The following is a 12317-nucleotide window of genomic DNA, read 5'->3' as shown; positions in this document are numbered from 1 at the left end:
TATCTCACTTTGTACCTTGAAAATTTAACCAAATATGTCAAAATGTCTCAGCTTCTAAACGAGCCATCACACATCTAAGTTAACAATATGGACTAAGCAACAGAAGAACACCTTACCATTACCCCCTATGGAGAAACTATTAGACATCTATACCCAACTATTGAAAATGTGGTTTGATTGCCAATTAGATACTATATTGAACAAAGTTCAAGTTTAGTTTAAACATAACTTATTTGCTGAATTAAACCAAAACGGAGTACACACATGTAAATCACACTTATGAAGTCTTCTCCATACTTTAATTTGGCATTTTAATCCATTTTTCAACAATTGCAACAATGAATTCATCCAAGAATTGAGAAATTTACAGTATCATATGCACCCAAAATTTGTTAAAAATGTGGATTTTTTTACATCTAAACCAACTAACAGTAAGTTACTTACTCTTTCATAAAACTTTTTATCTAGGCCCTGTATGCTGTCCAGGAAAGCTTGCTTGTTAAATCTCTGATGTTCTAATCGGATTTCTGACATTACACCCCTACAAAAGAGAAAAAAAGTATGGTCATAAATAATAAAACTGCTTCCTTTCAATATTCATAAATTGTAAGTTATGTAAATCAAAGAGCTGATAGCCCTGAGGTGGAAGAAGGGAAATAAAAGGTAACTTGAATTACCATAAAAGCAGCCCCACTAACCCAGCCTTTGTTCCATTATCGATATGACATTTTTTTTTCTTCAAACAAGAATGTGTCATACGTACATGGATTTCTTATCCGTACAATCATTTTCTATGTTCAGTGGACTGTGAATGTTAGGTAAAATCATTAATTTGGCAGTGAAATTAGAAATATCATATCATAAGTTTCAAGTTTATTGGATTTCGATTTCATCAAAAACTACCTCGACTATTATTATTATTATTATTATTATACAGTATTTATAATAGCGCATAATATTATATCAAAAATTACCCTAAGCGCTTTACAACATATTCATACAGATATACAAGTATTAAACAATAAAATATGACAGCCCATGTTATGAGATCCTAAAAACAAACATATCTAAAATAAATGGCATATAAAAGTGTACTATTAAGTTTACTGATCAACAATCAAATTTAGAATAAAGGAGACATTGAACCCATATAAATAAAAATAAGTTAAAAATATTTGCTTAAAATATCAAAAAAAAAAAATAATATATTTGCTTAAAAAATTCAGAAAATATTTGCTTAAAATTCAAAAAAAAGTATCTGCTTAAAACTTAAAAATATTTTAAGAACTATAAAAAAGCATGTCTGAATAAATGAGTTTTCAGGTGTTTCTTAAAAGCGTTCACAGAATGGATGTTCCGGATATCACATGGTAAATCGTTCCATAAAACGGATGCTGCTTTGTCGAATCTCCTTTCCTCATATGTTTTTGTTCTCACAAGTGGTGTTGTTAATATCATGGCATTTTCTGATCTGAGTGTACGCATTGGTTTATATTATTAACGAGTTCTTGTAGGTAGACCGGTGCCTCCTCGTGCAAAGCCTTGAACACATATGCATAGAGGAGGAGTTTATATTGGCATCTGTATGTTACGGGGAGTCAATGTAGACACTTTAGGATTGGCGTTATGTGGTCGTATTTCTTCCTCCTTGTGATGACCCTGGCTGCAGTGTTTTGTACTCGCTGTAATCTTTGAATAGTAGTTGATGGAAGTCCATACAGCAATGCGTTCCCATAATCCAAACGAGAGGTTACAAGGGAGCATACTAATGTTTTGCATGCTTCTTCGGTAATAAAAGGACGAATTCGTCCAATGTTTCTTATCTGATGAAAACATGATTTTGAAACAGCGCTAATTTGTTTGTCCATTGCCATAGATTTCTTGAAATAAATGCCTAGGTTTTTTACGGACTCAGTATCACTGACAACGTTTCCACCAAAATTAAGATGCAAGTCTGAGAGGTTCTTCACTCGTTTTTTTGGAGCAAACACTATCAGCTCCGTTCTGTCCTCGTTCAATTTTAACAGATTCGAGCACATCCACTTGCTGATGTCAGCAACGCAAGCCTCGAGTCGTTTAGATATATTTGTCCAATTATCAAGTGGTTTAAACACGAGATAAACTTGTGTGTCGTCTGCATAACAGTGATAGTACATATTATGTCGTTTACATATTTCGCCAATTGGTCTTGCGAAAATACAATAAAGTTTTGGTCCCAAGACCGATCCTTGAGGAACACCAAATAGGAGACGAATCTCATCAGAAAGAACAGAACCAACGGCGATTCGCTGAGTCCTCATCTCGAGATATGACTTCAACCAACTGAGTGCTGTACCGGTTATCCCACAAGAGTATTCCATCCGCTTTATGAGAATAGGATGATCGATAACATAGAAAGCAGCCGATAGGTCTAGCATGAGTAAAACGGCACAGCAGTCGTTCTCAAGTGCGACAGTGATGTCATGATGCACACGAAGCAATGCTGTCTCGGTCGAATGACATGCACGGTAGGCTGATTGTACATTGTCGTGAAGAGAGTTTGACGTATGATGGTTTTCAAGGCGAGTTTCGACGACTTTTTCGACCACTCTAGATACAAACGGAAGATTAGAGACTGGTCTATAATTTTTCAATATCTCTTTTTCTAGACCAACCTTTTTCAAGAGTGGTCGGACAACTGCCTCCTTCAAAGATGATGGTACACAACACTGTTCCAGTGACAAGTTCACTATCTTGGTGATGACGGTAGCTAAACTATTTAGACACGGTTTTAGTATATTTGACGGAAGAGGATCTAACTCGCATGATTTGGTTGGAGCTTTCAAAATAATTTTACGTATTTCCTCTACAGATGCAGGTGAAAAGAAGGTGATTGGTTGGCCTTTGAATTTTAAATCGTATTTAAATTCCTCATTATCATAGGCAGACGATTCATTCACTACACATAGATTGGTCCTTATTGTTTCGATTTTTCCAAGGAAAAAAGTTCCGAATCTATTTGATAGTTCAATTTCACTGTGGTGCGATGGCAAAATCACCTGGTTTGTGTTTCCCATTAGGCCGTTTGTGAGCTTTAGCAGTTTCTTTTGATCGTGTCCAACTTCAGAAATTTTATTGGAATAATAATCCGTCTTGCATTTGAAGAGCAGTTTACTTGTCCTGGAACAATGTTCTTTATAAATCTGTTTATGAACTTCCAGCTTTGTTTTTTGCATTTGTCGCTCAGCTTTGCGGCGTTCTCGTTTTGCAACATGCAACTCATCAGTGTTTGGTCACTGAGTGATCACTTTTGATTGTTCTGGAGCATGCTTGTCGAGGAGAGGTCGCAGCACCGAGTCGTACGAAGCAACACAATGTTCAACCAAACTATTTTGGTCATTTAGGATAAGTGAATTGTTTATATCCTTCTCGAAATTTTCAATGTTTATTTCTTTGAACTTCTGAAAACTCACAGACTTTCTTTGATTTGGTGGTTTCGTGATATTAAGTTCACAAAGCACTGCGAAATGATCTAGCGAGGAAATGCCTTTGTCGTCACAGATTTGCAAATCCTCAATTGACGGTACTCTAGCAAGAATGGAACTATTCTCCCTACATATAATAACATCGAGTGTGTGTCCACGGATATGCGTAGCACCAACAACATGTTGTATGAGACCATGGTCGCTAATTCTTTCTTCAAATTTACGGGTGTCACAATTATTCCGATCATCAAGATGGAAATTTAAGTCTCCTGTCAGAATGATTTCTTCGGGAATTTTGACAGTGTAGTCAAGGAAATCTGACCACTCCTCAAAAAATGTTGAATTCTTTAGTTGATTTTTCCAAGACGGAGGAGGACGATAGATCAAGTAAAGGCGAAATTGATGATTTTTTTCATTAACACTGCATTCAAGAAGTTCAAAGTGTGTGAATTTCTTCTTTGATTGCGGAATACCTTTCGCAATTAAGTTTAATTTTATGTACGATGGCAACACCTCCGCCTCTTCGGTCCGATCTTGCAGCATGCTGTATATCGTATCCGTTTGGTATAAGCTCAGACAGAACACATTTATCAACGGCAGAACCAAGCCATGTTTCAGTGAGCGCAAGCATGTCAGTATTACTCGATCTGACATTTAAAGTTGTTAGCGACAATTGCTTGCACATGGTGGATACAGATGATTTCTGAATTTGTGACAGATTGCATTGGTTTTGAACATTAACCGTCTTCTATAACGGTTGTGGACGTAATGTAACAGTTGGAATAGTGTTCACTCGATTGTCATTTATTGCTGATATGTTACAGTCAGCCGCTATATCGATCAAATTACCTCTGTTTATGCCTCGATTTTTACCATGTATGATGTCTCTATTTGGGGTTAAGATTGTGTTTATTAATCGAAACACTTTTTTGCCAGCTTTAGTTCCGCGTCTCGTTCGTTTGGAAGGATTCACGGCAAACATACTGTACTGTAAACTACCTGTATAAGGTTCAATTTTAGTCAAGGATAAAAATAGCCTTCTGAGTTGTAAATTCATGGTTGATTTAACTCGATATAAAAGTAAACAAATCTTTTGTGCACATCTGTTCTGATTAAAATGTTGAATAAAATGCAACTCCTTTAGCTCTTATGGATAAAGTTATGTATTAGAGATGTCCTCCTTAAGTATGAAGTCTAACAGTATCTTAAAAGTCACTAAACAAGCAAAATATTCACCTACTCAGTGGGAGCTGCCTGTAAGCGCTAACCAGCTGTACATAAACTTTAAACTGGAGTATAAACTAAGGACTATAAACTTTAAACTGAAGCAGGACTGATAGACAAACAGAAAACATAATGCCCATAAATGGGGCATAAAAATAGTAAGAATTGTTACATACCAGCCAACTTTTGAAAGTTCCAATGGAGGGTTTAGTGCGCGACAACAATTTTAAAGGTACAATTTTTAGCGAAGTATTTTGCATGATCTGGATTGTCTAGAAAAAGTGTCATATTTGTATGATGAATTTACATGCCTTTTTTTTAAGTCTGTTTGCATGATTCTAGTTATTAAATCGGAAGAAAAGATGAACATGTAGCTAGCAGACCAGGGTTTATTTTCTTGTGCAAGAATATTAGATGCTTGTTGAAATTTCCAATTTTTGAATTATGCACAAAGATGGACCTTTAACAGGTTGGGAACAACACTCCAAATGAGGCATACCCCTCATTGGAAGAACATTACAACCCACTGTAAAAAATGAGCACTTATTCATATTATTTGAAGAAACGTTTCCCCAAGAACTTTGCATTTATCAAGTATTAAATGGTCAAAACATGTCAAAAGAATTTTGTGATGTTTCTAAACTTATATCTTCATTATTAATTGGACCCCTCATTTAGAAAAGTTGTTCCAAATATTATAAATTTTCCCACTTTTGAGTTTAAAAACTCCTCTCTTTTTTTAACAGAAAAATGACTCCTTATTTTAGGAACAGTCCCTCATTTAAGGGACACAACTCATAATGGGGGGGGGGGGGAGGGTCCCAACCTGTTTGTTGGTCTTTGTGAATTTGTGAAATAAGAATAGTACATTGTCCTTTAAATGATTTAATTGAATCCAAAAATAAAATATGTTACAACAACTTAACAAGTATTTCGTCAATAAATTAGTGAAAAAAAATACTATTTATTATCTTTATGTTAGTACTGCATCATTGAATTTTGTCAATCAGCCATGCTTTTATCCTAAAAGCTGTATAAGAACGATTGCAGATGAAAATTCACATATTCATCTAGATGAAAACAATACAAGTTCAAAATCTAGCATGTTAGAATAAGGCTTAAATTAAAATATTGTTTGTTTGCCCTTTACCGACCGACCCTATTAATTCCTTCCGCCTGAAAATCTTTCATTTGTATTAACCAGCAAGATTTTATTTTATTTTATTTTTTCGTTCCTACCAAAAAATCTTATATTTGTATTTCCCGCTCAAAACTTTGTTACCAGGATTCTCGGGTTTTATCTTTAACAAATAAGGTACAGTCCGTTTGGTATCACCTGAGCGTTTGACATGAACACTTGCATTTGAAATTTCAAAGCATTTGGTTGAAATCGATGTTGAACGCTTCCTGAAATCATGACATGATGTGTATGTTACTCTGTACCTTTATACTTAAAGAGCAGGATTCATTTACAAAAAAGTTCATTTGATACAAAACTACTAACGTGTGTACAAACTAATTTGTAAACGGATGTTGTATTCTATGTAGGGATGGTCTTTTAGTTTAATGATCCGTAGATCAGGATGATTATGTTAACGATGCTGCTATAATTATTTATATCTGACATGAACCAAAAGTGACAAAACCCTGCAAAGTGGAGAATATCTGGCAGTAAAATCGCCAATTTTTCCATACGGATCATTTATTAAAGAGGGACGAAAGATACCAAAGCGACAGTCAAACTCGTAAATGTAAAACAAACTGACAACGCCATGGCTAAAAATGAAAAAGACAAACAGACAAATAAATGCGATGTAAAATACATGACAATTGAGTTTTAAGTCTTAAAGCATTTTTATTAGAAACAAAGGCACACACGAAATTTTTAACACTCTAGGGACTTTTTCTACTAGTAATGTATGCCCAGACATATCTTACCAGTACAAAGTTATCTCTTATTATTATTATGCTTAAGGTAAGCATACAAGGTTTGTAGTACAGAATATAAGTGCAAATTCAAACTCTTCAAAGTTCCAGGCATTGCATATAAACGTTGAAGACATGTGACACAGCTCTATATTTTGATATTTGAAAACAAAATAGTAGTGCATATAAATTAGCTTCACATTCTACGTGTTATTTTTTTTTTCAGAACAAAAGGCCAAGAAAACTTATTTGCAAAAACAAAACAGACAAAAATGACATTATGCAGATTTTGTATCTATGAAATAAAATATTATACCAACCTGCCTACCCATGACAAATAATATACCGAGCCAAGTTATTTTTTTGGGGGGGAAAAAATAAAATATTTTACCTACCTACCTACCCTGTTTCAAAACATGGGGTCGGAAAAGGGCAAACAAACAATATTTTAATTGAGGCCTAATCTTCAGAGAAACGTTTTTGATTGGCTTATTAATTGATCATGAGAAACAGAATTTGATTGGCTGAACACAATTGTCTTAACTTAACAAAATAAGGAAGAGATGACTTTCACTAAATCATGTTTTAGAGTTTTTAATAATACCCTTAATATTAATATTTTTAGAATGAACACAGGACGAACATACTATACAGGCGAAAAAGATCAGGACGAACAGACCAAGGGCGAACATGTAAACAGGGCGAGTTATCCCGATACCAAATTCAAACATGCGTACTACAAATATCTACAATAAAAACATCTAGTTACATGTAAACAAATAACGTTCATGTAGATGAGATGAAATCTTATAATTTACATAAATAAAAGGGTACATATTTACAATCACAGTGATTGTATTTCAATCCTAATTTACAAATTAAATGATTCAGATGCTTAATCATGTGTAAAAATTGGTGTCAGGAATCAGAAGTTGTTATGAAATTGTAATACATAGAAACGAATGCGGCATACGGAAGCTCAATAATTCTAAAGTTGGCACCATTGGCCTTCAGAAGACTTGAAGTCTTCTTCCACAAAAAAAAATGTATCACACTACCTCCCCCTCTTTCCCTAACATTGTCCAGGCCATCATTAAAAAAAATATTGGCTATCGTTGCCTGTCCATGCCTTGCAGGGGTCAATAGGTAGGTTATGTTTTTAACACACACACATATGCATGTAGATCAATTAACTAATTAAAGTGTTTACTTCTTGTAAATATATGGAAAATTCAGCAAATTTTCCATTTATATAGGGACAAAACTATTAAAGAAGTGCAGCCAACCAAAAATTGCAAAATTCAAACTTGATCTCTTTTGGAAAATGTTTGGGTGGTAAAAAGTATTGTGTTTCATAACAGGATGGTTTTTTTTCCTGTGAATGTACTTATTTTGATTCATGGTTATGTATAAGTTTTATAACAGGAAGGTTTTTTTTTGCTGTGCATGTACTGATTTTGTGTCATCGATCAATAGCCTGTAGTTCTTGCCGGTCTACTATATGGTATTTCGAACAGTAGTTACCTATATAAATTAACCATGAGTTCCAAACATCTAGCAGTGATACTTGAGTTCAGCTGTTGTACTAACAATAGTTACCTATATAAATTAACCATGAGTTCCAAACAACCAGCAGTGATACTAGAGTTCAGCTGTTAAATTAACCATGAGTTCCAAACATCCAGCAGTGATACTAGAGTTCAGCTGTTGTACTAACAATAGTTACCTATATAAATTAACCATGAGTTCCAAACAACCAGCAGTGATACTAGAGTTCAGCTGTTGTATTTTTAGTTTCTCCATCTTTCTTCTTTTTCTGATGTCAAAGCACACTGGCCTGTTTAGAAGTAAAATAAAAAAAATTGTAATGAAAATACTTCTAATGTTAATAAACAATGACACAGGCTGTTATCCAAGTTACATTTGACATTGTCTGATTTGTGAATGAACCGTGAAATTGAGGTCATGGTCAAATAAAACCTGCGGAACTGACATATAGATCATAAAATATTTCCTTTGGCATATAATATTAGATAAAAAGGCCAAAACTGAAAAACTTTACTTTGACCACTGAACCATGAAAATGAGATCAAGGTCAGATAACATCTGCCAGCTAGACAGGTACACTTTACAATCATTCCAAACAACAAATAAAGTAGACCAATTGCATAAAGTATGAGAAAAACAGACCAAAACCCAAAAACCTAACTAACTACTCAACCATGAAAGTGAGGTCAAGGTCAGATGACATCTGCCAGTTGGACATGTACGCCTTACAGTCCTTCCATACACCGAATATACTAGCTCTATGCTTATAGTATCTGAGATATGGACTTGACCACAAAAACTTAACCATGTTCACTGATCCATGAAATGAGGTCAAGGTCAAGTGAAAACTGTCTGACAGGCATGGGGACCTTGAAAGGTATGTACATATCAAATATAGTAATCCTATTACTTATAATAAGAGAGAATTCAACATTACAAAAAATCTGAACTTTTTTCAAGTGGTCACTGAACCATGAAAATGAAGTCAAGGACATCGGATATGTGACTGACAGAAACTTCGTAACATGAGGCATTTATATACAAAGTATGAAGCATCCAGGTCTTTCTCCTGCTAAAATATAAAGCTTTAACAAAGTTAGCTAATGCTGCCGCCGCTGGATCACTATCCCTATGTCAAGCTTTCTGCAACAAAAGTTTCAGGCTCGACAAAAACAAGAGGCTCTCAAGAGCCTGAATCACTAACCTTGATTTTTTGGCATCTATCTTTCGTTTAAGAGTACTGTCTTATTTCATCGTAGTATGTTTTTTTGGGTTAAATTCAGCATATCAAAGAACCTTAAGAATTAAATTTTTGATGAAATCAAACAAAGTTTATTTTAATTTTTGAGATCTTACTTTGCTGAAAATTTTTGTTGTTTACAGTTTATCTTTATCATTAATAATATTTAAGATGATAACCAAAAACTGCAAAATTTCCTTAAAATTATCACCTTAGTGGCAGAACCTCAACAATGGGTTGTTAGATTCATCTGAAAATATCAGGGCTGATAGAACTTGAACTAATGAATACTTATATCCCATGTCAGATTTGCTCTAAATGCTTTGGTTTTTGAGATATAAGCCAAAAACTGCATTTTACCCCATTGTTCTATTTTTAGCCATGATGGCCATGCTTTTATAAGGAAATAAAACACTAACTAGATATCATAAGGATCATTTAGCTTAAATCTGGTTGGAATTGGTGCAATAGTTTTAGAGGAGAAGATTTTTTAAAGTAAGAAAACATGATTAACAAATTGTGTAAAATTGTCCTTAAAGGGCAATAACTCTTTAAGGGGTCAATTGAAAATTTTGGTCATATGACCTTATTTGTAGATCTTACTTTGCTGAACATATTTGCTGTTTACAGTTTATCTTTATCATTAATACTATTCAAGATAATAAACAAAAACTGCAAAACTTTCGTAAAACTACCAATTTAGTGGCAGCAACCTAACAATGGGTTATTAGATTCATCTGAAAATTTCAGGGCTGATAGAACTTTACCTTATGAACACTGTTACCCATATCTATGGCGTATCATTAGGGTCAAAAGTATATTTTGTTGCAAAAGCTATATCTTCAATTGCAAATGCTATATTAAATACTGCAAATGCTATATTAAATACTGCAAATGCTATATAATTAGTGCAAATGCTATAATAAATACTGCAAATGCTGTAATTATTATAGCAAAAGGTATTTTACCTGTATTTGTAGCAAATGCTGTATACTTACGTATCAAAAGGCTCAAAAGTATATAATGGTGCATTTGCCATCACAAATGTAGCATTTGGACTTATAAGTATAGCATTTGTACTAATAGTTTTAGCATTTGCCATCATAGATGTAGCATTTGGACTAACAAGTATAGCATTTGCACTAATATTTATAGCATTTGCACTAATTAAATTACCATTTGCACTAATATTCAGTTACCATTTGCAGTTATAACTATAGCATTTGCAATAGTTCAAATTATTTAAATTTCAAGAATTATAGAAACGCCTTGTTATTTCTTTTTACTTGAGACTGCACCTATTTCTAAATTTACCTCAGCCTCTTTTAATTACATCTTTGACATGGCAGTATAAGAACTCTTCTGACATTATTCCTGTAAAATTGGTGAACTTCTACAACATGTGCCGCGTTTTTCGTTAATGGCGTATACAAATAATTTGCACGGATTTCTGAGCGTATTTCAAAACATTGTTAATGACAAAGAACGTGCTTTAGACAATGACGATGCTTCCTTTAATTTTCTGGATGATGCATTTAACTGGGTGAATGCATTGTAAATAAAATTTTCAAAACATCTTTTTGAGCAAGTAAAATACATACAAACTACTGATTGAAGTATAATTACTTCGAAAAGGAGTTATAAAAGCTTGAATTTTAAAATTAAAAGGTCTATAGTAGAGGGTTAAGTATGTTTTTATTTTTTAAATACTAGTATAACGTCCACAGAAGGGGGTTCAATGTAAAATACAGGGGTCGCCCCGATATTCCGACACCTTATTAGTCCGACACTCCAATAGTCCGACAAAGTTTAATAACTAATACAGTAATAGAAAATCTTCTTCATGAGGGTATGGATGGTGTTAACGGAACAGAGAATAATGGGTGAACAGATACAGAATAGAGAAAAAAGGACAAAGACATAAAGAAAAGCATTTGATAAGAAGCTAAAATATAAATACAAATGTACATACAAATTAAAGTATACAGAAATGTATGACCCCCCTTCAAATTCAGACCCTCCTTCGTAGAATCGTTGTTGACATGATATTTGAACTACTTTTTTTTTATATTAGTATACCACAACAGATACATGTAATACCAAACCATCTATCTGGTATTACTATGAAAGATATACTATGACTCGAGAACCTTGAAAGTTTTGATAAACATATACAAAATGTGATATATAATATGGGAACACGTTGTACTGGAACACGTTGTACTAATCTAAGGATATGTCATCAGATGTGGAGATGTCTCTCGTCATAAAGAATAGTGTTTACATGATAAGGGCTCGGATGCAGTAAAAACTGTCAAAAGTGTCATTTCACCATAAAGTGGGACTATTGTATCGAAACATTAATATTTACATTCATCTATTATACTATACACGAAACAAAGATCACAAACTTTAAAACAAACAGAGAGCTATCGAATTGTTAATTAATAATACGCTCAAAAGGCAAGTTTAAGTTTAAACTGTGACATCGATAGTAAAATTATCAGTCGGTGACAATTTTTCTATGCAAACAAGTGTGGACACAGATCAGTGTGAATAGTACGTTTGGATGTTTGACAGTGTTTTCTGACAAAAAGAGTTTTCTGGTTGTCCGCATTGGGTTCTATGTTGAACTGTTGTGCCCAGTGACAGTCAACCTATACCAAACACTGAAAATGATAGTCGTACATTCAATATTGTGTTTTACCGTGATCAATATATATAAGAAGATGTGATATGAGTGTCAATGAGACAACTGTTACTCTCCATCCAAGTCACACTTTGTAAAAGTAAACCATTATCAGGTAAATCAAGCCTGTCATGAAGGAGACACTACTTTTAATCAGTGCTGACCGATCATATATTTTATTTAGCTAGACATTGCTTTCAATATTAAATCTACATAATTGGAAGAG

At 33.8% G+C, this 12317-nt stretch overlaps 1 protein-coding gene across 1 annotated transcript in view; it reads right to left on the bottom strand.

The window, feature by feature from the left end:
- The window catches only part of LOC134690728 (DENN domain-containing protein 3-like), an 81451-nt gene that overhangs the window by 44291 nt on the left and 24843 nt on the right, over positions 1–12317 (bottom strand). The window contains exons 10-11 of the mRNA XM_063550763.1: positions 8341–8451; positions 445–541 (exon numbers count right to left, since the gene is read on the bottom strand). Coding sequence (XP_063406833.1) covers positions 445–541; positions 8341–8451 — 208 coding nt within the window. The remainder of the gene's footprint in view (positions 1–444; positions 542–8340; positions 8452–12317) is intronic.

This window comes from Mytilus trossulus, chromosome 11, assembly GCF_036588685.1.
Source record: "Mytilus trossulus isolate FHL-02 chromosome 11, PNRI_Mtr1.1.1.hap1, whole genome shotgun sequence".
Lineage (NCBI taxonomy): Eukaryota > Metazoa > Mollusca > Bivalvia > Mytilida > Mytilidae > Mytilus > Mytilus trossulus.
This window is presented reverse-complemented; position numbering and strand designations above follow the sequence as displayed.